Source organism: Astyanax mexicanus, chromosome 1 (assembly GCF_023375975.1).
Source record: "Astyanax mexicanus isolate ESR-SI-001 chromosome 1, AstMex3_surface, whole genome shotgun sequence".
Taxonomy (NCBI): domain Eukaryota; kingdom Metazoa; phylum Chordata; class Actinopteri; order Characiformes; family Acestrorhamphidae; genus Astyanax; species Astyanax mexicanus.
In genome coordinates, this window is record NC_064408.1 from 1,264,667 (window position 1) to 1,291,593 (window position 26,927).

General features: G+C 36.8%; 2 protein-coding genes across 6 annotated transcripts; both read right to left on the reverse strand.

Moving 5' to 3' along the window:
• Window positions 1-3,443: 3,443 nt before the first annotated feature.
• LOC111190475 (collagen alpha-2(IV) chain-like) lies at window positions 3,444-11,983 on the reverse strand. Of its 3 annotated transcripts, XM_049465644.1 has the most exons (8): window positions 10,854-11,983; window positions 10,710-10,752; window positions 9,312-9,411; window positions 8,928-9,020; window positions 7,776-7,930; window positions 6,434-6,481; window positions 5,063-5,167; window positions 3,444-3,909 (listed from the first exon to the last, which is right to left on the reverse strand). In XM_049465644.1, the coding sequence occupies exons 3-8, from the start codon at window positions 9,391-9,393 to the stop codon at window positions 3,778-3,780; spliced, it is 615 nt and encodes a 204-aa protein (XP_049321601.1). In that variant the 5' UTR covers window positions 9,394-9,411; window positions 10,710-10,752; window positions 10,854-11,983; the 3' UTR covers window positions 3,444-3,777. The 3 variants fall into 3 exon arrangements, with proteins under 3 accessions (XP_049321601.1, XP_049321605.1, XP_049321602.1); XM_049465648.1 differs by lacking the exon at window positions 9,312-9,411; XM_049465645.1 differs by lacking the exon at window positions 10,854-11,983 and having other exon boundaries at window positions 10,710-10,792.
• A 148-nt stretch (window positions 11,984-12,131) lies between these two features.
• Window positions 12,132-23,140, reverse strand: LOC125782201 (C-type lectin domain family 10 member A-like). 3 transcript variants are annotated; one of them, XM_049465484.1, is made up of 13 exons: window positions 23,033-23,140; window positions 22,572-22,658; window positions 21,589-21,696; window positions 21,403-21,507; window positions 19,537-19,641; window positions 19,333-19,425; window positions 18,128-18,229; window positions 17,973-18,038; window positions 16,792-16,872; window positions 16,644-16,706; window positions 15,717-15,862; window positions 14,243-14,349; window positions 12,132-13,117 (listed from the first exon to the last, which is right to left on the reverse strand). In XM_049465484.1, the coding sequence occupies exons 1-13, from the start codon at window positions 23,097-23,099 to the stop codon at window positions 12,964-12,966; spliced, it is 1,284 nt and encodes a 427-aa protein (XP_049321441.1). In that variant the 5' UTR covers window positions 23,100-23,140; the 3' UTR covers window positions 12,132-12,963. The 3 variants fall into 3 exon arrangements, with proteins under 3 accessions (XP_049321441.1, XP_049321450.1, XP_049321439.1); XM_049465493.1 differs by having other exon boundaries at window positions 16,792-16,821; window positions 19,333-19,428; XM_049465482.1 differs by having other exon boundaries at window positions 19,333-19,428.
• Between the last annotated feature and the right edge of the window lie 3,787 nt (window positions 23,141-26,927).

Consider the following 26,927-nt stretch of genomic DNA (forward strand, 5'->3'; position numbering starts at 1 on the left):
CCTGTGTTCACAGTAGAACGGGACGAGTCGCTCGCGTCGCTTTCCGTTTGTCGCTTGTGGGCGTGTCAAAGCTCAACATGTGTGTGTATCACAGTTCAGCTTCCGACAATAAAAATGACACAAAACATTGTATTGCTTTAACGGCGCTAAAAAAATATTTATTAAATGTGTTTTTGTATTAAATATGTTTTTTTTCCTTACTAAATTAAGATCACTAAAAGGGTTAAAAATAAATTGACTTTAATTAATAATAAGACATGTTGCATGTTTTTTATGTATAAATATATATATATATATATATTCCCACTTGAAAAATATACATATCAACGCTGTCCAATAAAAAAAAAAACACTTATCTCCAAAACAGCAACTTTACAGGAGAGAGAACATAAAAAACATGTAAACTTTCAATGGAAGTCAATGTAAAAGAGTTTATTTCAGGTCGTGTTGAAGAGTTTCTATTGGTCCGTTCATCAATAAATTTGGGCACAGTGTATTTGTTGAACTGTTTGTCTGTTGGAATTATGTAGTAAACTGAAAATGGACATAGATGGAGATAATATAATATGGTATAAATATAAGAAATCGCTCGGCCACTTTATTCTGCAGATTTGTGTGTTAGGAATTAGGAAGGGAAGGAATTGCGAAAATAACCAAAAGCTCAGAGAGCAGAAGCTTGAGGACCTCGGACTGCCTTTTATATGATGGGTCCAAAGAAATGCCAGCAGCCAATCGGGTTAGAGTATCACTTCCCCACCACAAAGTTGGGAAAATTTCAACTCTCACCATGCCATAGGAAATGAACGATCACCTGCTTCGGTGTTGCTTTTACAGAGTGAACTCAGGGTTAGTCTGTGCTCACTCCCTTTAACCATAGACAACCAACGACTAACACTAACACTACCTAAACACAATATCACACAATCATTTACAGTAATTTAAGGTTGTGTGTGCGGAATACAGCAACTGCTACTAGGGGTGAGCAATATTATATCGTATACAATATATCGTGACAGAAATATCATGATATTAAAAATCCATATCGTGATAAAAGAGATGTTCTGTCTTAAAAGTAGTCTATTATTCACTGTGAAGCTTTAGGTGTATTTATTGTATAATTGTTTTATTTTGCAGTTTATATGCATGCACTAAATATTCTGCCATATTATTTGCTGCATTATATTATTTTATGCTATATTATTTATTTTGCCACATTATGATTATTCTGTTATACTATTATACTATATTCCTGAAATGAATTAATTATTTTAAATTTTATTTACTATATCGCCAAGTATATCGTTATCGTAAATATACCCTAAAATATTGTGATATTATTTTAGAGCCATATCGCCCACCCCTAACCGCTACAATCTGATACTGATTCAACAAGAATCCAGAAGCACAGAATAACACTAAGTTCATGGTTCATCGCCTCAGCTGCCAAATATCCACCCTTCACAGAAAGATATGCGACAAATGACTACAAGAACAGCAAGAAAAAACACCCAATCCCCTTCATCCATATTCTAAACACCAACTTCAATACAAGCTCTTCACAGGGGGCATCAGCTCGGCACCTTCCTTCATCAGTGTCTCACTGAATTAAGACCACCTATCCTCAGCCCTTCTTCCCCACAACCACTGACTGGATCTTTTCAGCTACTTTTAGCAATTAAAATGAATTAATATGAATTTTATTCAGAAACCCCCTATTAACTCCAGTATAACTAAAGAGCTGCTTTCTCCTACCGTTCACTGGTGGAGCTCTGAACCACGTTGTCTCCTGTCCTTCTAAACACAGATCAATCTACTGTTTAACACCCAAACTTTTATTATAATAAACTATATAAACGTAATAGAGAATAAAATCCTTACAGCTGCTGAAGATGCTCTGAAGATGCTTTAAAGATGTTCTGAAGATGTTCTGAAGATGTTCTGAAGATGTTCTGAAGATGCTCTGATGATGCTCTGAAGATGTTCTGATGATGTGGTTTGTTGGTTTGTGATTAATCTTTGAGACAAGCTCATGCAGATGTGAAATTCTGGAGGAAAAGTTGCACAATTTCCTCAAAAACAGCCTTATTAAGGGTTTTTGCTTATTTTTTGCATTTTGTAACTATTCAGTAACGACTCATACAAAAACCTGAGTGCTCTATACATCCAGAACCAAGAAACCCATATGGAAAAGCCCATCACTCCAAAATAAAGGCTTTTTTATGGGCATATTTGCAGTGAATTCTGGGAAATCAGCTCACGAGACACTGCAAGACAAGCCACCAAAATGTGCATCTCGTTCGTGCAGTTGCCTTTAAAGGAGTTCTGGAGGTGCTGAACTCGAGTTTGCTCACCAACTCGTCCTGATTAACACCTGAGTTGGGTTTTTGTGTTCAGGTGTTTTATGTTCATGTGAAGATCAAACACTTCTTTTGTCTCCTACTGAACTGTATCTGCGTTCCTTTTTTTAATCCGTTTTTAAGTGTGTAATATTAATCTACAATGTGGTAAATAATAGAAATAAAGGATACATTTTGATTGGTAGTGTATATCAGGTTGAGGGGCTGCAGGGCTGGTCTATTGTGAGTTATTACACTGTGAGCCTGATAAATCGAGTTAATTAAAAAAAAAAAATAGGAAATCAGTTGCCTTAAAAAAGTTGAGTAATGGGAAATGAAAACTTAAGTTAGCATAACTTAAAACATCAAGTTATTACAATTAAAGGGGAAGTTGATTTAACTTTTTGATTTTTGTTTTACTGTAATACTGGATAATTTGAGTTTACTTAACTTTTTTAAGCAGCCGGTTTGCTCATTTTTTTTGTTAAGTAACGAGGAATGAAAATTGAGTTAGCATAAATTAAAAACAGGGGAAGTTGATTTATTTGTAAGGTAGCACAGGGGGGGAATCACTACACACTGATGGTGAGTGTCTGGTTAGTCAGAAACTGTTGGACACGCCCAGTATGCAAATAGATTGTGACAGAAACCAATAGAAAGGAAGCTGTTAATGACAAAACAGACTAAACTCAGTTATTATATAAGTTGGTTCAACAACTCAAAGATCTCAGTTTGAATAGTACAGTATATGTGCTCACAAATTCAGTTCAACTAACTCAAAATAGTTGAGTATTCTTTAGAAATATCCAATTTTATATAAAACAGACTTAAATCATTTGAGTTTAAACAGTGTATCAGAGTAATGGATATTTACTGTTTTAAAGCTAGAAAAGCTGAGGATGGAGAACTTGGTCATTCTAGTGTTACACTTGATTCAACTTGAAGTCATGAGGTTGTGGTCAGATTATTCTCAAAAAATTAAAATATTAAGGAGAATCTCTATAAAAACTCCTGAGGAGAAATTCTTTAATTCTACAGTAATTCCACTGTTCCTCCTACATTTAACCCTTCAGTTCTTACTGTTAGAGATTGTAGAGATAAGTAGGAGAAGTTTAATGCAAGGAAAGTTTATTTGTATGGCATCTTTCTTTCTTTCACACAGGCAAATTAAGTGCATTACAGATGTATATTTATATATTTTAAGAATTATTTTTTCTTTATTACTTCTGGTGATCTCCTCCCATCAGGTGGAGGAAGATGGGCGGAGTTAAGAGCATAGCTGTTGATCTGATGGTGGTTTAATACAGGAGTCTATACAGATCCATACAGGGAATCTGTACACACAAGACTCTATTCATATTACAGTATATTTCTCATTTAATGCAGGAAATAATGCAGGAAAAATGTATTTTTAAATCACAAGTCATTTGTTATATTACATTTATCCACTTGGTCCAGGTGATCCAGGTAGTCCAGGTACTCCAGGGAATCCAGGTAGTCCACGTTCTCCCTTTAGTCCCATTGGTCCAGGTGGTCCTTCAGGTCCAGGTGGTCCGGGTGGCCCAGATAATTTCTGTAAATCAGGGGTATTTAAAATTGAGGGAGTAAAAGAAACGCTTCTAGGATTGAGTTCTGAAACATCCTGTTTAACCTGCATTACCATTCAACGTTTTTAACACAAATACTGCAATAAAAACCCACATCACAGCCTGGATTAACACAAATCTCTGATTACTCTTGTAAAAGAAAAGTGAATTTAAGTCTATTTTGTTTTACATACTTTCAGCATAAAAGTTAATATTATTTAAATACATAATAAATGTACAACACCTACACTAAAGTGCACTTTAAGCAGCATTTAATGCCAATACATTGTTTTAATCAACACAACGTTTTATTTAAAGCATATTGCTTGAAAATTGAATTGAAAATGTACTTTTAGTATTCTTTACCTAATTAAAACATACTTTTAATGCTCGTAAGTATACTTTCTTTTCAAAAGGGTAGACACTGAGGGTGTAAAGGTGTCTATAAACGTCTCTCAGAGGCCACATTATGGTAGTGAACCTCCTGGTGAGAGATCATTAACTATGATGTGATATTGTCTGCAAATATTCAGAAAAATGAGTCGATCAGGAAAAGCACCGTGTCTACATCGACCCGTCAATTAGTATTCATGGCCCCGCCCACCTGGGCTCGGGACCTCCTACTGGCAGAGCTGAAGCCGGGCGGCGCCGTCTCGTCAGATAGGAGATAACTAATAGCTCTAGGAACAGCATGCAGTTCATTCCTGTGTTATTTGTGCGAATATATTGTAATACATTGTAAAGACTGTTATTAGTGTAAAAATATCTTTATTTTAAAATGTTTATAACTGTTGTTCATCTCGCTGCCTCCTGGTGTTGCAGTGCTGTTAGCCAATCAGAGGCGATATGTTTGCATGTATGAATATTCATGAGCAAGAGCTAAAATTCTATCGTTCTCACATGGTATTCTTTCATACTAGAGCCACAACTAGACATTTTAACATGATGGAAAAAACAATGGAATGAGACCTTTAATTGGTTTCTATGGTGTCGCTAGGTGGTTGGTAGGGTGTTGCTAAAGATTTCCTAGAAAGTTTCAGAACATTCTGATTTAGAAACACCTGAGGGAAGAACAAACATGTACGAATCATCAATTATTAATTAAAACTCCGCCTATTAGTGTAAACCACGCCCCCTTACCTGGTGAAGGTGTTCACACACCCAGCCTTGTTCTTCTCCAGGGATGAACGGCGTCTCCAAGCTCACCTGATCTCCAACCAGTTTACACCCACTCACACTCTCATCCTGTGGAGTTACAACTACAGTCAGTTACTCACCCCCAGATCACTCCACTACACTCCCCACATCACTCTACAGTCAGTTACTCACCCCCAGATCACTCCTCTACACTCCCCACATCACTCTACAGCCAGTTACTCACCCCCAGATCACTCCACTACACTCCCCATCACTCCACAATCAGTTACTCACCCCCAGATCACTACACTACACTCCCCACATCACTCTAAAGTCAGTTACTCACCCCCAGATCACTCCACTACACTCCCCATCACTCCACAATCAGTTACTCACCCCCAGATCACTCCACTACACTCCCCACATCACTCTACAGTCAGTTACTCACCCCCAGATCACTCCTCTACACTCCCCACATCACTCTACAGTCAGTTACTCACCCCCAGATCACTCCTCTACACTCCCCACATCACTCTACAGCCAGTTACTCACCCCCAGATCACTCCACTACACTCCCCATATCACTCTACAGTCAGTTACTCACCCCCAGATCACTCCACTACACTCCCCACATCACTCTACAGCCAGTTACTCACCCCCAGATCACTCCACTACACTCCACACATCACTCTACAGCCAGTTACTCACCCCCAGATCACTCCACTACACTCCCCACATCACTCTACAGTCAGTTACTCACCCCCAGATCACTCCACTACACTCCCCACTTCACTCTACAGTCAGTTACTCACCCCCATATCACTCCACTACACTCCCCACATCACTCTACAGTCAGTTACTCACCCCAGATCACTCCACTACACTCCCCACATCACTCTACAGTCAGTTACTCACCCCCAGATCACTCCACTACACTCCCCACATCACTCTACAGTCAGTTACTCACCCCAGATCACTCCACTATACTCCCCATCACTATACAGTCTGTTACTCACCCCCAGATCACTCCACTATACTCCCCACATCACTCTACAGTCAGTTACTCACCCCAGATCACTCCACTATACTCCCCATCACTCTACAGTCTGTTACTCACCCCCAGATCACTCCACTACACTCCCCACATCACTCTACAGTCAGTTACTCACCCCCAGATCACTCCACTACACTCCCCACATCACTCTACAGTCAGTTACTCACCCCCAGATCACTCCACTACACTCCCCACATCACTCTACAGTCAGTTACTCACCCCAGATCACTCCACTATACTCCCCATCACTCTACAGTCTGTTACTCACCCCCAGATCACTCCACTACACTCCCCATATCACTCTACAGTCAGTTACTCACCTCTGCAACCAGGAGCTTTCTTCCTTTAGCCTGAGTTATCAGCCAATCCTGCACGTCCACACACACACACACACACACACACACACACATAAACACACACACACACACACACACACACACACATGCAGTGTTAGGTGTTGGATTGGTGGTTTCTAGGGTGTTGCTAGGCTGTTGAAGTGGTGTTGTTTCCAGGTTTCTACGTGATTTTAAGGTGGATATACTGTTTTACAGTCTTACTTCAGTGCTTTATAGATTATGGCCAGAGGGTTGGTATGATGTTGCCAGGTGTTTATCAGTTGGTATTTAGGGTATTGGTGGGTGGATGCTGCAGTGTTGCTAATATTTCTGTTGGGTATTTATTAGTGGTTGCTATGGTGTTGCTAGGTGTTTAGTGGTATTTAGAGTTTTGCTAGGTAGATGCTTTGTGCTTTCTAGTGTATTGCAAGGTGGTTGGCAGGGAGTCGCTAGTTATTGTGAGGTGGTTCCTTGGTTATTAGGTTGGTGTTGATGGATATTTGTTAGCAATACCATAGTAACCACCTATGTTGTTCTTGTGGTGTTGGGAGGTTTTTACCAGTTGTTTTTAAGGCTATATTGATGATGATTGTTCGAGTGTGGCTAAAAATGTTACGCAGTTTCTAGGTTAGCGTAAGGTGGTTGATAGGGTGTTGCTAGATTTTAGTTTTAAGGTTTTAATGTTAATGGTAGATGGTTCTTAGGGATTTAATAGGTATTAGGTTGTTTTTTTCGGTATTGCCCTGCGGTTACTATAGTTTGTAAATAAACATTTGTTAAGTGGTTTCTAGATTAGCGAAAGGTGGTTACTAGGGTATTGCCTGGTGGATGGTAGATATTTGTTTTAAGGTTTTAAGGGTAATGGTAGATGGTTTATAAGGTGCTGATGGGTATTAGTTGGGTTTTTAGGTATTGTGCTGTGGCTAAACATTTGTTAAGTGGTTTCTAGGTTAGCGTAAAGTGGTTTCTAGGGTATTGACAGGTTGTTGCTAGTGCACTACTAGTTTAAATCATGTCAGTTTAAATCAATACAAAGTAGAGTACAGTGGGTTTGCTAAGCTAATATAATCATGTATCTAATTATGTTAGTCATTATTAATATAGCTTAAAAATAAGGTATATCTGTCTTCTGTGTGTAGGTGGTTGATAGGGTGTTACTAGATATTGGTAACTTGGTTTTTAGGTTATTGCTAGGTGGTTTGTAGGGTGTTTCTTGGTATTTGGAACTTAAACTAGTGTTGATTTACTGTAGATATGTATACTGTCTATAGTATGAATCTAATCAGTGAATATAATTATTAAAATTAATACTCAGGTGATAAATTACCCTCAGTTCAGGTGTGAGTACAGCGAGTCTGATGTTGGATGCTTTGGCGCTACAGTAGTTCGCTGCTTTAGTACAGTTCCCCTCCGCCTCCCAGATAAAGTAGAAAGAATCATCATGAAGAAGCCACGCCCCTTTATTCTCCTCCAATACCGACCCTGAAAAAATGATACAATGAGACCAATAATAATAATAATAATTAAATTTGCAAGTGTAATTCTCATAGACCGACCCTAATCACAGTACCTAGAGAAAGTAACTGAACTCTTTGGAATTGTGTAAATTTTTGAATTGATGAATAATTACCTAAAGCATTAATTACCTAAATCAAAAATTTAGTTGTTACCCATAGCCAATTACCCAACACAGACTCCCCCTATCACTAGTATCACTAGTAGTGCCCCAGCACACGCCTCCTCCGATACAGAAGTCAGACTCCGCCTCTTTTTAAACTGCTGCTGATGCTGTAGCATTGCAGAGTAGCATCACAGCGCTAACGCTCGGAGGAAAGCGCAGTGACTCGGTTCTGATACATCAGCTCACAGATGCAGCCTTGTGCTGATCCACATCACCCTAGGAGTGATGAGGGGAAAGAGAGAGCACCATCTACTGTACTGTACCCACCCAGAGAGAGCGATCTCCCGATCATAGTGGCAGCGCCTAGCCCGCTTTTTAATACCATTTCTAATGAAGGAATAAATATTTTTTATTTAAAAACTTGAATAGAAATCATCAATATTAAAAACATAAAAACTAGAGAACTAAAACAAAAACGAAAGGTTTGGAGGAACTTGAACTGATTAATTTGTGTTCAATAAAGTATAAGAAAGAAAGTGCAAATTGTATGATTTTTATTATTTATATTTTGGCAGTTGCAGATTTATTTAAATACAATTTTATTAAATAATTGAATAAAATAAAATGTTAGGAATTTCAATAACATTTCTTATCAAACATGATTTTTTAAATATAAATCCTTAATAATAATGAATATCCTCAATATTAATTAAACACAGACAGTGCAGGCTAGAAAAAGTAAGTGAACCCTTTGGAATTGAAAACTGATTTCTGTGTTGAACATTAATAAAACTTCTGTTTCTTATTAAAGTGAAAATCATAAACCAGAACGAACTATCTAAACTGATCAGTACTTACTGTAAAAGAGTCCGATCAGGATCAATCCAGCGATCAATAACAGAGAGTTAAAGATCATCAGCATCATCATCAGCTTGCTGCTCCTCTCTGATCCTGTAGGAGACGGAATTCAGCAGGACATTTGTTAAAATAACATTAAATTAATATTAATAATTGTGATCACTGTACTGGTGATGGTGATGGTGATACTGGTGATGATGGAGATGGTGATACTGGTGATGGTGGTGATGATGGGGTTGGTATGGTGATGATGATGGTGATAATGGTGAAGGTGGTGATGGTGATGATGGTATGGTGATGGTGATAATGGTGATGGTGAAGGTGGGGTTGGTGGTGGTGATGATGGTGATGGTGATGGTGGTGTTTGGTAACGTTGGGTCTCACCGGGTTCTGGGTGGAGGTTCTTCACTACTGAAGGCTGGTTCAGGGTCTGGTAGACGTCCTCCGTCTTCTCAGACGACGACATCTCAGAGAGGATCTTCAACTTTCTAATAAAAACCAGATCATTAGAAATTATAGCGAAATAATTTTCTCTAAATTTCATTAGAGATAAAAGAGCTCTAAACTTTCAGTATGAAACAAACTGCTGTAAAATTAGTGTATAATAGTGACGGTTGTGATCGATGGTATTTGACTGCATTTTTTAAGGTGGTTACGACTGTGGATTAATTAATTTACAGTAAATTACTGTAAAATTCATTATATTATGTTTATGTGAAGTTTATAGTGAAATACTGACAGTTGTGTTTGATCATATTTTTACAGCTTTGTAAAGAGTGGATTTAACTGTAAAACACTGTCAACTGTGAGTTACAACATTTAAATTTATCAGTATTCTTTTTAAAAAAAGTCATTTTTTTCCCATTTCTTACCTGCAAAAGACAATTTAATTATATATATATAATTGTGTGAAATGAACATTCTACACACAGAATATAATGAATTCTACTGTAATTTACTGTAAATTAATTAAACCACAATAGTAAACATAAAAATTTGATCAAAAAAAGTTTTTAAAGTAAAATATTGAGTGTGAAAAATGTATCCCATTTTTTTACCTGCAAAAACAATTTAAGAAAGGTTATATATATATATATATAAATGCACATCACATTTTGGGATTTTTATTTGATAATATCTTTTAAAAATATGTATCATTTTCGTTCCACTTCACACTTACGCAATACTTTGTGCTTTTCTATCACTTAAAATCTCAACTAGATACATTTTATCAATAAAATACATTTTAAAATCTCGATAAAATACATTTTATAATCTCAATAAAATACATTTTTTCAATAAAAAACATTTTATAATCTCAATAAAATACATTTTATCAATAAAATACATTTAAAATCTCAATAAATACAAGTTTTTTGGTTGTTAAGTCGACAAAATGTGGGGTGTTTGAATACTTTTGCAAGCCACTTTAAATTAATTTAGTTACCCGGTAAAAATAGGAGGAAAGGAGGAAGTGCAATATATACCAAATATGCAGAATATAGATATATATTTATACATATGAACAGAAATATGGTATTGTAAATATGATTTACAGAATATTAACAGTGATTTACAGATTAAAAAGACATTATGGATTAAGCCACAGATATAAAATGTACATTATATATTACAATAAATAGATGAATTGATGATCAGAATGGTGGTGAGGAGGATCAGCTATGAACAGAGTTTAGTATGGAAACAGCTCTGGGGAAAAAGCTGTTCTTTAAACTGTTTCTCCTGATTCTCCTCATTAGCTGTAGAACTCGGTTCTCCTACCGTTCACTGATGGAGCTCTGAGTCCCGTTCCTCTTCTGTTCCTCTAAAAACAGAACAATCTGCACTTAAACATCTGAAATTACATCCTGTAAACTTTATCATTATACATTCTATAATTATAATACAGATATAGAAGATCCGTACAGCTGTTAAAGATGTTCTGAGGACGTTCTGCAGACGTGGTGTAGCTGGTTTAGTCAGTTTGAGATTGAGGTTTGAGATAAGATTATGCAGAAGAGCAGTTCTGGAGGATGTGTTGCACAACTGTGAATTTTCACCCCCAGCATTAGTGCTTATCCAGCACTTAACTTATATTAGCAGGTTTATTAATGTATTTTCAGTTTGTAAGCAAAAATAGTAATGATTTGCTGTGTGTGGCAGAACAGTAACACTGCTCATCATCCTGAATCTCCACCGCACTGTGAAACATGGTGGCGGCAGCATCACGCTGTGGGGATAAGCTTTTCTTTCTTCAGCAGGGACAGATTTAGGAAGCTGGTGAGAGCTGATGGAGGGAAGATGGATGGAGATAAATAAATACAGAACAATTTAAGAAAATAAATGTAATTTAAAAAATTCCATATGATTAAACTATTAAATATGTATATTTATAAAATAGCAGAATAATAACACATTAATTGTTTGATATGCGTTGTAATTACAGTTTTAGGTACTTAGGGAACAGCTGCACACATGAATAAACTGTATAGAGGACAAAATTAAGAGAAACAAGAGATCACTTAAAAATGATGAGTTTCTTTGATTTTACCAAATTAAAAACCTCTGGAATATAATCAAGAGGAAGATGGATGATCACAAACCATCAAACCACCAAACTGAACTGCTTGAATTTTTACACCAGGAGTAAAGCAGCATAAAGTTATCCAAAAGCAGTGTGTAAGACTGGTGGAGGAAGAGAACATGATGACAAGATGCATGAAAAAAACTGTGATTAAAAACCAGGGTTTTGTTTTTTTAAGCCATTTCTCATTTTCTGTAAATAAATGCTCTAAATGAGAATATTTTTATTTGGAATTTGGGAGAAATGTTGTCTGTAGTTTATAGAATAAAACAACAATGTTCATTTTACTCAAACATAAACCTATAAATATATATTATTTTCCAGAGCTGTACCTCTATGGATTTCAGACGTTACTCTGCTTGTAATATGGCATCTGGTTATTCTTGATAAATGATAATTTCAACTACTGTATATACATTTACAAACCTGAATTTTTTTTAAATAATAATAATAATAATAATAAAACAGAATGCATTAAAAATTCTAAAATTTAATCCCAAATGATAAAACTATAAAATAGTGTATTAATTAAAATGATAACAGAACAATTAGCAGAAAAAAGTAGCAGAATAAAAACACATTTAATGTTTGATTTGTGTTGTAATTACAGTTTTAGGTATTTAATGAACAGCTGCATGCAAGATTAGACTGTATAGCAAACAAATAATAAAGAAAAGTATAAATTGAATCACAGCAAAAACTTGGCCAAAATTAGTTCGTCGCTGTTGTCGAAAAACACTTATCTCCAAAACAGCAACTTTACAGGAGAGAGAAAAAACCTTGTAAACTTTTAATGAAAGTCAATGTAAATAGAGTTTATTCCAGGTCATTTTGAAGAGTTTCTATTGGTCCGTTCATGTATAAATTTTGGCACAGGGTAAGGGAGAGTTTGTCTGTTTAAATTATGTAGTAAACTAAAAATCGACAAAAATGGAGATAAGTGTTTTTCATAGGACAGCGACGATATTATGTTGCGTTAAAACATTGCACCAGTAATAATGATATAAATGTTTGATAATATTAATTTTGGAGCCAGTTTTCGCTCAGGACTGTGGGAAATTCAAAACCACCAGGCTAAAGAACAGGTTCTTCCCCACTGCTACCAGACTCCTGAACCTACCTCAGAAATAACCTGCACTTTACTCTCTACATGTTTACATGTCAAGAACATTTCTCAGAGGCACATGCTCACTTTACTGCAAAAATGTTATAATTGCGCTACTGAATTTTTTGCACTTTTTTCATATTTCACTGCTGTAGATATCATGTTCTTACTTGTAAATAATATCCATACCCCATTACTGTTTTCTTGTATATATTTCCATCCTGGATGTAAATTTAACACTAATTTAATATTTAGATTTAGTTAGTATTTCTATCTTATCGTATATTTTCTGCTTTTATCTTTATGTGGAATACTTGGCGAGGAGTAAATAAAGAATTGTGATGAATTCAGTGATTGGTGGACGTGCTGCAGATGTATCTCATGCGAGTGGAGCAGTGAACATCGTTGAGTTTCCCGCCGGGTTTCAGATGTCCACAGTCCTCTCCTTCCTCCCCCAGACCGTGATCCTTCCAGTCGTCCGGCTGTCCTGGAACCCACTGACTGAAACAGAGACACAATAACAGATTATCTCAGGTTTACTGTGAATTTCACGATATTGAGCGCACCTGACTGTAAGCCACACCCACTAATTGTACATATGGTCACTGTCCAATGAAAAACAAGTATCTACATTTTTGTCTATATTTAGTTTACTACAGAAACTGTCCTTTACACTGTGCCAAATTTTTTTGATGAACGGACCAATAGAAACTCTTCAAAATGACCTGAAATAAACTCTTTCTACATTGACTTCCATTGAAAGTTAACGAGAGTCACGAGAGTAAAGTCGTAACAATACGAGAATATATTGTAATATTAAAAGGTAAAAGTAGTCCAGAGGGGAGTGACCCATCGCTGGTTCAAATCCCGGTCATGCAGCTTGCCATCAGCTGCCAGAGCCCCGAGAAAGCACAATTGGCCTTACTCACTATGGATGGGAAGAAGCTTTTTTAAAACTTTTAATTAAATATGCACCGGTAACATACACAACTTTTTTCTGATCATTTTACGACTTAATCATTAATCTTGTAATATTATGTTTATTCTCGTAATATATTAACTTTATTGTCATAATATTACAGCTTTATTCTCATAATATTACAACTTTATGCTCATAAAATTACAACTTAAGTCTTTCAATATTACGACTTTATCCTCAATATATTACAACGTTAATCTTACTACTACCTGCAATATTACTTTATTCTCACAATATTATGATGTTAATCTCATAATATTACAACTTTATTCTTTAATCCTATAATATTATGACATTATTCTCACAATATTACAGCTTAACTCTTGCAATATTATGACTTCATTCTCAGAGTCAACTATTTGTTCCTAAAATGCCATCATACTGTCACTTTTGTCTCTAAGCTAACTGTCATTAGAGCTTGTGCTGTCCTCTTCATCACGCAGCTGTCTGTGATGTGGAGCGACACACTGCCCCTGTAAACTGCAGTGTGATCAATAATCTGGTGATGATCTCATACAGTGACAGTCGCCATTACATTATAAACATCACATTATAAACATCCACTACAGTGTGAAGTGTTTTGATTACGAACTATAAAATAATTCCTTAAATGTTTTGTTTATATCCTTAAAACAAAAACTTCTCACTCTTTATTCATGATGTACGGAGTTCCATCATCCCATCTCCACTGTCCCGTCACCTCATCCGTCAGACCCACCCAGTGAAACGCTGTAATCCGAGTCTTGATGAACGCCTACAAAAACACAAAATAATCAAATTAAACTGCATAGAGTTTAAACAGCAGCAGATCTTCTGAATATATCTACACTGATGGGCGTGGTGTTCTGGAAATGAGGTGTGTTCAGGTACATTTCTGGAGTTTTATCTTGTTTATCTTGGTAACAGAAAACACAGGAGCTCCACTGACTGAATACAACCTAGACAGACGCCAACAGTCAGACGTTCATCGCTATCTCGGTAACACAGGCGCCGTGCCGAGCCGAGCGTACGCCCCCACTTATTACACACACATGAACACACAGCAGCACAAACCCAACTTTTACATCAACAATAAACAGAAACCTTTGGCTAAAAGCTTAAGTCTAAAAACTTGTCTCTGTGGTGGTTGCAAAGTGGTTGCTAGCTGGTTGCTAAGGTGTTGTCATGGTATCTGTGTTGGATGCAAGATGGTTGCTATGTAGTTTCTAAGTGCTTGCTACTAAGTGCTGGTTACTATGGTGTTGCTAAGTAGTTGCTAAGGTGTTGCTATGCTATCTGTGGTGGTTGCTATGGTCTGCATGTTGGTGGCTGAAGTGTTGCTTAGTGGTTGCTAAGGTGTTGCGAGGGTGTCCGTGGTGGTTACTATGGTGTTGCTAAGTAGTTGCTAAGGTGTTGCTATGCTATCTGTGGTGGTTGCTATGGTCTGCATGTTGGTGGCTGAAGTGTTGCTTAGTGGTTGCTAAAGTATTGCTAGGTGGTTGCTAAGGTGGTGCTGTTATCTGTGGTGGTTGCTAAGGTGTTGCTATGGTATACATGTTGGTTGCTATGCAGTTTGATTGCTAGGTGGTTGCTAAAGTGTTTCTAGGTGCTAAGGTGGTGCTATGCTGTCTATGGTGTTTTCTAAGGTGTTGCTAAGCGGTTCCTAAGGTGTTGCTATGGTATCCGTGGTAGTTGCTTGGTGGTTGCTACTGTATGGTGTCTGTGGTGGTTGCTAAGGTGTTGCTAAGCCGTTGCTAGGTGGTTCCTAAAAAGGAATGTGAGAAGTTCTAAAAGGCTTCGTCTTCTTATCTCAAAAATTCGGCTTTCAAATTTCTCCACATTAATTTTTACATTAACAAAGTAATATATACAATATATCACTCCTTCACAGCGTCAACCAGCAGCTCAGTTTCCTCTGCTGAGAAGAGTTTGTTGAACACGTCCAGGTAGCTGCACCGTTACAATAGCAATCCACCAAAGACAGAGCTCACCTGATCTACTCTTAAAGGGAATGATGAGCAATAGAGACTTTGATCACCATCCCGGCTATTTAAACATATAAATAAGTAGAGCACGTCTAGACAGGTTGTGCATGTTTGTGCATTTGCATATCTGTGTCAACTTAAAGTAGCTCTTCCTCACCAGTTCTTCATCACTTTCCACTGTGAGCAGAAAGGAATTCTGGGATCTGCAGTAATCCCGAGCCTGGTGCCAGTTCAGCTGATCACTGGAGAAGAAGTAACATCTGGATCCAAACGACGTCCAACCAGATTTACAGCTGGATACAGCTTAACCAATCAAAACACACAGACATATTTACCATACTGTTACTGGAGGCGGAGCTACAGTCTCTCATTAGAGTGGGTATACTCATCACTCATCGTCAAATGCTTTACCGTTAAGGGGTGGGAAAATAAAACTGCACTGACTTTAGACTTGATAATAAAACACAGTGGATCAACACCAGCAGATGACAGACATGTCTCTCCAAACCATCACTGATTGGTGGAAACTTCACACTAGACCTCGAGCAGTTTGGACTGTGTGTCTCTCCACTCTTCCTCCAGACTCTGATCCCTTGATTTACTTTAAATGAAATGTAAAATGTACTGATGATCAGTGATGGTTTGGAGAGTCATGTCTGTCATCTGCTGGTGTTGATCCACTGTGTTTTATTATCAAGTCTAAAGTCAGTGCAGTTTTGTTTTCCCACAAAATCTTACAGCACTTCATATCTTACAGCTTCTCTCTGCTGATAACAACTTTTATAGAGATGCAGATTTCATTTTCCAGCAGGACTTGGCACACTGCCAACACTACAGCTAAAAGTATCAATTGGTCTTATATAATATTAAAATTTTCTGAGACACTGATTTTTGGGTTTTCATTGGCTGTAAGCTTCATTAATGATCAACAATAAAATTGTGTTTAATACATCTATATAATATAAGAGTTTCACATTTTCAACTGAATTACTGAAATAAAGCAATTTTTAACGATATTCTAATTTTTTTAGATGCACTAGTACATGTTAATAAAATGAAATGAAATTAAATAGAAAAAACTTACTTGTTACATTTTTGTTCTCCAGCTTGGCCTTCATTTCAGCTAGAGCAGCCATTACTCTTTGATCTGAAGAATCAATTTATTTATAAAGATATTATGCATATCATACACACACACACATATATATATATATATATATATATAGACTCACCTGTGCTCTGTAGTTTAGTAGACAGAGACTCTATTGAAGTAGAGAGTTTTGTTATTTCAGTCATCATTCTGTTCAGCAACTCTTAAACAAAACAAAAATATAAATAATAAATTCATATTAGGGTTCTTTTCTACTGCCAAGCATTATAGAGCCCCCCCTACACTTCCTGTAGTGTATTACAGTCTGTCAGAATTAGCGTGTTGTGGATCATATGAACATTATAGAGCGTTATAGAGCGCCCCCTACACTTCCTGTAGTGTATTACAGTCTGTCAGAATGAGCGTGTTGTGGATCATATGAACATTATAGAGCATTATAGAGCGCCCCCTACGCTTCCTGTAGTGTATTACAGTCTGTCAGAATGAGCGTGTTGTGGATCATATGAACATTATAGAGCATTATAGAGCGTCCTCCTACACTTCCTGTAGTGTATTACAGTCTGTCAGAATGAGCGTGTTGTGGATCATATGAACATTATAGAGCATTATAGAGCACCCCCTACACTTCCTGTAGTGTATTACAGTCTGTCAGAATAAGCCTGTTGTGGATTATATGAACATTATAGAGCATTATAAAGCGCCCCCTACGCTTCCTGTAGTGTATTACAGTCTGTCAGAATGAGCGTGTTGTGGATCATATGAACATTATAGAGCATTATAGAGCGTCCTCCTACACTTCCTGTAGTGTATTACAGTCTGTCAGAATGAGCGTGTTGTGGATCATATGAACATTATAGAGCATTATAGAGCGCCCCCTACGCTTCCTGTAGTGTATTACAGTCTGTCAGAATGAGCGTGTTGTGGATCATATGAACATTATAGAGCGCCCCCTACACTTCCTGTAGTGTATTACAGTCTGTCAGAATGAGTGTGTTGTGGATCATATGAACATTATAGAGCATTATAGAGCGCCGTCTACGCTTCCTGTAGTGTATTACAGTCTGTCAGAATGAGCGTGTTGTGGATCATATGAACATTATAGAGCATTATAGAGCGCCCCCTACACTTCCTGTAGTGTATTACAGTCTGTCAGAATAAGCGTGTTGTGGATCATATGAACATTATAGAGCATTATAGAGCATTATAGAGCGCCCCCTACGCTTCCTGTAGTGTATTACAGTCTGTCAGAATAAGCGTGTTGTGGATCATATGAACATTATAGAGCATTATAAAGCTTCTTACCTGTTGGATCATTGATGCTCTCCAGTTTAGCTTTTATCTCATTCAGAGTGTCCATCATTCTCTGACCTGAGAAGGAAAGTGATAATCACTGTATAAATCTGATCTGAACTGGTTAATTTTTAAAATTTTACGAAAAATCTGATTCTGATTCTCACCAGAGTCCTGATTTCGCTTCAGCTGTTCAGATTTAAAAGACGCCAAAGAGAAATTCAGAGCAGCCAGAGAATCTTTAACTACACCCAGATCCTGCTGCTTCACTAAAAACACACAAATACATCATAAAATATATAAAAACTATAATCATTTTATTATATCATTCTTATAATTCATTATACTTATGTATTTCCAGGGTTTACTATCAGAATAAACAGAAGGAGGAGGGGCTTAATTAGGATAACCTGAGGAGAAGGAGGGGCTTAATTAGGATAACCTGAGGAGAAGGAGGGGCTTCATTAGGATAACCTGAGGAGGAGGAGGGGCTTCATTAGGATAACCTGAGGAGGAGGAGGGGCTTCATTAAATTTATTTTTATAGGATCAGTCTGTGTACTGTATACAGTAGGGGGCGGGGCTTGGTTATAACAAACCCCTCCCAGTGTATATGATCAGTCTGTATATACATATATAAGAGGGGGTGGGGCTTGGTTATTATAAACTCCTCCCAGTGTACATGATCAGTCTGTGTATACATATATAAGAGGGGGCGGAGCTTGGTTATAACAAACCCCTCCCAGTGTATATGATCAGTCTGTGTATACGTATATAAGAGGGGGTGGGGCTTGGTTATTATAAATTCCTCCCAGTGTATATGATCAGTCTGTGTATACGTATATAAGAGGGGGTGGGGCTTGGTTATTATAAACTCCTCCCAGTGTATATGATCAGTCTGTGTATACGTATATAAGAGGGGGTGGGGCTTGGTTATTATAAATTCCTCCCAGTGTATATGATCAGTCTGTGTATACGTATATAAGAGGGGGCGGGGCTTGGTTATTATAAACTCCTCCCAGTGTATATGATCAGTCTGTGTATACGTATATAAGAGGGGGTGGGGCTTGGTTATTATAAATTCCTCCCAGTGTATATGATCAGTCTGTGTATACGTATATAAGAGGGGGTGGGGCTTGGTTATTATAAATTCCTCCCAGTGTATATGATCAGTCTGTGTATACGTATATAAGAGGGGGCGGAGCTTGGTTATTATAAACTCCTCCCAGTGTATATGATCAGTCTGTTTATACAGTAGAGGGTTGGCGCTTATAATAAACTCTTACCAGTGTATAGGATTAGTCCTTGCATACATATACAGTAGGGAGCGTGGCTAGGTTATATATTAGCGTTATAGATTATTGATTAGTTACCGTTGTGCTGAAGTTTGGCTGATAGATCTGATACTGTATTATTGATGGAGTTCAGGAGCGTCTTCAGTTCTGAGTACTGACTGCTCTGCTGACCTGCTGAAATACATAATAATAAAAAATACAGCGTCAAACTATAAATTACTATAAAATTAATATTCTATATTCATTATTATACAGTATTTATTAACCAATCAGAGCTCTCACCTGTTTCCTGCTGTTGGGTCTCGAGTTTAGAAGAGATGGATCCGAGGGAGGAGCCGAGGTTATTTATTAACGTCTGAAGATCTGTTAACTTCTTCACCTGAGCTCCTACAGGAGATAAATCAGAATTTTTTATTTAAGTGTTTAATAAAAGTAGAATTTGGCAACATTAAACTCATAACTATAAAAACAGAGTTAATTATGTTGCTGTGGGTAATACAGTGGCTTGCAAAAGTATTCATATTTCGTCACATCACAACCACAAACTTATACTGAATATTCTCTGATCTAAATCATTATAGCTCCACTGTAGCTCTGGCTGTATGTTTAGGGTCATCGTCTTGCTGGAAGATCTCAAGTCTTTTACAGCCTCCAACAGCTTTTCTTCTTCCAGGATTGTTCTGTATTTATTTATCTCCATCCATCTTCCCTCCATCATCAACTCTGACCAGCTTCCTAAATCTTTCCCTGCCATGATGCTGCCACCACCATGTTTCACAGTGGGGATGGATGGTGTGTTCAGGGTGATGAGCAGTGTTACTTTTCCTCCCCATAAAGCGCTTTATATTTAGACCAAAAAGTTCAACTTTGGTCTCATCTGACCACAGAACTTCTTCCACATGTTTGCTGCAACTCCAAACAGCAATTCATGTTTCTTTTATCAAAAAAAATATTTTTTCTTCTTGACACTCGTCCATTAGGGCCATATTTGTGGAGAGCAGATTCTCCCACCTGAGCTGTGGATCTCTGCAGCTCCTCCAGAGTGACCATGGGCCTCTTGGCTGCTTCTTATTCAGTTAAGATTTATAAACTCATTAAGTTATAGACTCATTAAGTTAAGATTTATAAAGGCAGTTGATTGCACTGGATTTTATTTAGGCGTTTTAGAGTAAAGTTGGTTTTAATACTTTTGCACATTACACTTTTTAGATTTTTATTTTATAAACATTTTGAAAACCATAGATGATTTTCATTTCACTTCAAACTTATGCAATACTTTGTGTTGGTTTATCACTTAAAATCTCAATAAAATACATTTAAGTTTGTGGTTGTAAGGAGACAAAATGTGGAAAAGTTCAAGGGGTGAATACTTAAGTATGAATACTTTTGCAGGCCACTGTATGTAAATGAGCTCTCTTCTTATTGGATCTCTTGTATTGTATCTCATCCAAAAAGAAGTTCAGGTTGAAACACAGCTTATAACTTCAGTTAGAATGGGCGGAGCTAATTCACTGCTGTAGGTGGCTACAATATAATATAATATAATATAATAAGTTTGAGCCCTATTTTACTGATCTATAGGCGAGCCATTAACTATGCAGCTTGATTTAGGGCGTGTCAGTGTGTCTTTGCTATCATAACGACGGGAAAAGTACACAATGTGCAAAAGTCATAATTAATCATGGTTGTGGTTAATTTTGGGCGTAACGTGAAATAAACCAATCAGAGTGTCTCTTGCTCATCGTTCTCTTTAAGAGTAGATCAGGTGATCTCTGACTTTGGTGGATTGCTATTGTAACGGTGCAGCTACCTGGACGTGTCCAACAAACTCTTCTCAGCAGAGGAAACTGAGCTGCTGGTTGACGCTGTGAAGGAGCTCCAGCAGCTCATTTACGGGAACAGCAATGTTATTTTATTTAGTATTCTGCACTGCAAAGATAGCGATGAACGTCTGACTGTTGGCGTCTGTCTTGGTTGTATTTAGTCAGTGGAGCTCCTGTGTTTTCTGTTACCAAGATAAACAGGCAGGAGGAAGGAGTGATAATAGACTGTTGGTGGGGTGTGAGATAGCGATGGGATTCCTACTGTCACAGGTTATTATAATTATATTAAATTTCTATTGGAGGAGAATCTGAATCAGGTGATTACCACTGCTGAACTGGTCCTGCAGTCTGGAGTTATACGAGTCCACATAGGAGCTCAGACTGGAAACGGACTTCCCCACTTCACTCAGCATCTTCTCCAGATCAGAACCTGCAATAAACATAGTAATTATCGAATTAAACACACAAATTATCTCCTGAAGTTCATGATGATAAAGCTGTAGATTCTTACCCGTGTTCTGCAGTTTTAACTTCAGCTCAGAGTTCACAGAGTTCAGAGAGGAATCATGACTGATCATGAAGCTCTCCATCCCAGCAAACCTCCTCTCCTGATACCCAACTGAAAAATTACAATATCATTAAAAAGTTACTTTATTTCAGTAATTCAGTTGTGTAAAATGTGAAACTCATATATTATATAGATGTATTAAACACAGAGGGATCTGTTTTAAGTGTTTATTTATTTTATTGTTGATGATTATGAAGCTTACAGCCAATGAAAACCCAAAAATCAGTGTCTCAGAAAATTAGAATATTATATTAGACCAATTGATACTTTTGGAGCAGTGTGGGCAGTGTGCCAAGTCCTGCTGGAAAATGAAATCTGCATCTCTATAAAAGTTGTTATCAGCAGAGGGAAGCTGTAAGATATGAAGTGCTGTAAGATTTTGTGGGAAAACAAAACTGCACTGACTTTATACTTGATAATAAAACACAGTGGATCAACACCAGCAGATGACAGACATGTCTCTCCAAACAAACCATCACTGATCATCAGTAAATTTTACATTTCATTTAAAGTAAATCAAGAGAGCAGAGTCTGGAGGAAGAGTGGAGAGACACACAGTCCAAACTGCTCGAGGTCTAGTGTGAAGTTTCCACCAATCAGTGATGGTTTAGAGAGTCATGTCTGTCATCTGCTGGTGTTGATCCACTGTGTTTTATTATCAAGTCTAAAGTCAGTGCAGTTTTGTTTTCCCACAAAATCTTACAGCACTTCATATCTTACAGCTTCCCTCTGCTGAAAACAACTTTTACAGAGATGCAGATTTCATTTTCCAGCAGGACAATGCTCGTCCATTCACTGCAAGTTAACAGTTCTGAAGATAATAGCATCTAAAAGCTTCTTCACAGAGTATTTTGGTTTGTTTAACACTTTTAAGTTACTACATAATTCCTTAATTGTTCCTTCTTAGTACTTCATAAAATACCCACATGTGACAAAAGTCATCACCAACAGAATGAAGACGACCACGGCCGCAGATACCGAGAAGATCAGACTCAGTTTACCACGAACACGACCTGCAGAAATCAGAAAAACATCTCGTTTATATTTATTACTAACCTACAACCGGTAAAACATTATATAATAACCTTTACAGGATGTCCCACTTCCTCTGTCCACGTCCACCCTTCAGTACATCTGTTCAACGTTCCTACAGAACCCCTAAACTGTACTGAGGAGTCTGATTACAGACACTGTAATCATCACATCCCGCAGAGTCTGATTACAGACATTTATACGGCACCTGTACAGGACGTCCCGCTTCCTCTATCCATGTCCACCCTTCAGTACATCTGTTAAAAGTTCCTACAGAACCCCTAAACCATACTGAGGAGTCTGATTACAGACACTAACAGCACACCTGTATGGGAAGGTAAAGGTAAAACTGCACCTGTCCGAGACGTCCTGCTCTCTCCGTCCATCTCCATCCTGCAGTACGGCTCCAGGACGTCCTCCATCCTGCTCTGCAGCAGAAACTCTGAGAGATCAGATCTTTACTGAAGAACTGAGGACGTTTTCTCTTCCTCTTTCTGAAGAAACAGCAGTTCACTGACCTGCTCATACTATTATTAACTCTTCCCCCCTCAAGAGAAAGAGTACATTACAATTCATACTGGATCATTCACAGTGGATACTCAATAACTACTTTAAAACAAAATACTAAACTATTCATATTACATCATAAATAATTCACAATAAACAACTAACAAAAGTCATTCATGTGAGACAATAAAAAATTCTCAGTGGATACAGAACAATTCATACCGACTAACTCACAGGAAAATGTTTTAACTTTAAAAGAACTTTAATTATATTACATATTGGTGAGTTTATACCGAACAATTTAGAGTAGATACTGAATTCTTGATAGATAATTCATAGTGGATATAGAAAAATAAGTCAGAATAGATATTGTAAAATTCAAAATAGACGCAGAAAAAACTAATTACAGCCTAAAATGATTCATGTGGATACGTAATATTTCATATACAATAGTTAATAATTCATAGTGGATACTGAGAAAAAAAAAAAACGTATAAAAATTTATAATACACATAAAAATAAAATAAAAAAAATCACAGGAGACACCGTCTCCCAATTCAAAGTAATTATAGAAAAATAAAACTGCATACTGAAAATGTTATAGTAGTTGCTTAATATTTCATACTGGATACAAAACTATTTTAAAAGATTAATGAAAAACAGATTATAATAGTGAATATAACAATAAATAAAAAGGATACTGAATAATACACAGTAGATACTGAATCATTCATAGTACATACTGAATAATAAATAGTTGATACTGAATCATTCATAGTGGATATCAAATCATTAATCGTAAATACTGATTAATATACAGTGGATACCAAATAATTTATAATAGATACTGAATAATACACAGAGAATAATGAACAATACATAGTGGATACTAATTAATGCATAGTGGAAACCGAATTATTCATTGTGGATACTGAATAATACATAGTGGAGACCGAATCATTTATAGCGGATACCGGATTATTCACAGTGGAGACAGAATCATGTATAGTGGAAACTGAATAATAGTGAATACTGATTAATTCATAGTGGATACAAAATATGTAAAAGGTTAATGAAAAAAAAATAATATAACAGTACATTAAAAGTATTCTAATTAATACATAGTGGATACTGAATAATACATAGTGGATAGTGATTAATACATGTTTAAATTCATGACATGGTAACAGTAAATAATTTATGGTCAGCTCAGGTAATTAATTCTGTATCCGTTATGAATGATTAACGTTAGTTCTTTTTTATATTATAAGTAATTAATTACATGTTATTTTACAATATTTTATTATAATTCATTTTTTGTATATATATTTTAGAAGAACGGTGTTCAGATAATGCTCTGGATTTCTAAAATAAAATTAAAACGACCGTAAAAATGAAAGGTTAACAGAGCTCTGGTTTCCTGTAGGAGAACAGAAACTGCAGGAAAGCGTAAAAATAGGAAAATAAGGGTTTTTAAAGTTTTTTGTATTTTTGGTGATTTTAGTAGGAAATGTTGAGGAAATAAAGAGGAAGTGAGAGTTCTGTACTCAGCAGTTTAAACACTAATAATAAATGAAGCCTCTCTGATTTCTGTTCTTTATAATGTGTTGAGTATGTCAATTGAATTTTTTATCATTTTTATACAAGCTTATGATGATCATAAGGTATTATTATCAGTGATGTCAGTAACGCGTTACTCTAATCTGACCCTTTTTTTCAGTAACGAGTAATCTAACGCGTTACTATTTCCAATCCAGTAATCAGATTAAAGTTACTTATTTAAGTCACTGTGCGTTACTATCTCTCTCTCTCTCTCCACCTCATCTCCTCCACACACACACACACACACACACACACACCGCTCCCTTACCCATTCCCCCTCCGCCATACCTGTCAAGTTTTAGATTTAAAAATAAGGGATATTTTCCTCTGTACGCTTAAAGCCGTCCCACCAGCCCAACGAAGGTTCAGTATCTCTTACATTTTAAAACAGGTTTACAAAAAATCTAAAATAACCACATGTGAACCACTTACACACAATTAGATTATCAGAATCTGAACATGTTGTGCACATTCCTACATATGTCATTCTTTTAATACAGCCAAATTAAAAACCCTTTTCTAGATATTTAAAAAAAGTTAAGATTTCATGTCTTTTTTGCCTTTAAATGCACTCTTTTATATTATATATTTTTTTATTTATTTAATAGATTTAAAATTGAACAAAGGGTGCACAAATTCTGCAAAATGACTGTAGGTGACCTAAAAATAGTATCATGAGCTTTTACTAAAAGGACATGGACCAGATATATTCCATCAGTAAAAATTAGTCCTAATGGCCTACACAATTAATAATTTTTAAATAATACTTTTTTCTTTTGAACACTACTGATCAGTTCAGTTAATTTCGGTCCTCTCCACATTTCTAGTTAAACTGAGTCACAAGCTGTAATTCTTTTATTTTAAAAGGTTTAATCTGTGTGTTTTGTTTCAGAGTCGAGTATTTTTAAGCAGCTATCAGAAAAATCTCATCACAGTTTCCATGATTAGCCTACCGTTACCTTTCTTTTAGAAAAATCTCCGTATATCCAGATCTGTTTTAACATCAGCAGCTCCGACTAGCTGCCTGAACTCACAGCGACGGGGGGGGGCTTCCCCACGCTGACCCTCCTTGCAAGCTGATTGGCTGTTTCTCCTGAAAGGCGGGACTTTCTCCTTGAACCGGCTCCACGATTGGTTAAGAGACACAGCGGGGTCAGTGCCCTGTCTCCTCAATAATATATATTTTTTAATCTTAGTATAATACGGGAAATTTACGGGAAAATACTAATACGGGAGGACGGCGGGAAAGAGGAGTAAAATACGGTAGTTTCCCGGCCAAAACGGGAGACTTGACAGGTATGCCCTCCGCTCTTCCCCAATCACACGCGTCTCTCTTTCTCCCCTGTCTCTCTCTCTCGCGCTCGGCGTGTCTTTAGTTTCCGCCCGTTTTCGTTTTTCGCCAGTTCTCTTTATAAAGGCGTTTTTTTTGCGGCCGCGTCCCAATTCACTAGCCAGGGCAGCGGTCTGCCACAAATTTGATTGGCAGAGGAGAGCATTTAAAGATTTTACACCACACGTGATTGGAAGTTCACAATACCGTAAAGACAAGAAAAGTTCCGGTGCTTTAAATGAACACTGTCAGAATTACATCCTTCTCAGTAGTTGGGTCCGGTATGGGTCCGTATTGGACAACGTCTGGGTCCGGACCCGGACCGCAGTCTGCAAATATGTGATCCCTGGTCTAGACCATATACACAGTTCTGTTTTATAAAACCACTCCTTGCTGCCCTGCAGAGAACAACAGGTTCAATGTTCAGTTTTACAGTGTTAAATATGTCAGGTCAAGAAAGACTTTCTTTATTTTATATATTTTTAATAAAAACAAGTATTTATGTTTAGTAAAATCAAGAAAGACCATATTTTATTTTTTATAAAAAAAAATATTTATGTTAAGTTAATTTTTTTATTTTTATAAAAAAAAAAACTTATTTTTTTAGGAAATAGTTCGACTTAATAGAGATAAATTGTTGCTGTTAAAAATGCATTTTCCAATAAAGGGAGTATTGGTAAAACTGGTTATAATGTTTATGTTAAGGCGGCGGGAGGTGGTGTCTGCAGCTGCTGAAAGTAACTAATAAAGTAACTTGTAAAGTAACTTAGTTACTTTTAAAATCAAGTAATCCATAAAGTAACTAAGTTAC

What these genes read in the sequence shown, in the direction of transcription:
- LOC111190475 (XM_049465644.1), bottom strand. Translation starts at nt 9,393, where the DNA reads ATGTCGTCGTCTGAGAAGACGGAGGACGTCTACCAGACCCTGAACCAG. An exon ending in GAAAGCTCCTGGTTGCAGAG is followed by an intron (nt 5,168 to 6,433) that starts GTGAGTAACTGA and finishes GTAACTCCACAG; the next exon opens with GATGAGAGTGTGAGTGGGTG. An exon ending in TGTGTGAACACCTTCACCAG is followed by an intron (nt 3,910 to 5,062) that starts GTAAGGGGGCGT and finishes CCTGATTTACAG; the next exon opens with AAATTATCTGGGCCACCCGG.
- LOC125782201 (XM_049465482.1), bottom strand. Translation starts at nt 23,099, where the DNA reads ATGGAGGACGTCCTGGAGCCGTACTGCAGGATGGAGATGGACGGAGAG. An exon ending in GCAGGACCAGTTCAGCAGTG is followed by an intron (nt 19,642 to 21,402) that starts GTAATCACCTGA and finishes TATCTCCTGTAG; the next exon opens with GAGCTCAGGTGAAGAAGTTA. An exon ending in GAGCATCAATGATCCAACAG is followed by an intron (nt 16,873 to 17,972) that starts GTAAGAAGCTTT and finishes GTTTTGTTTAAG; the next exon opens with AGTTGCTGAACAGAATGATG.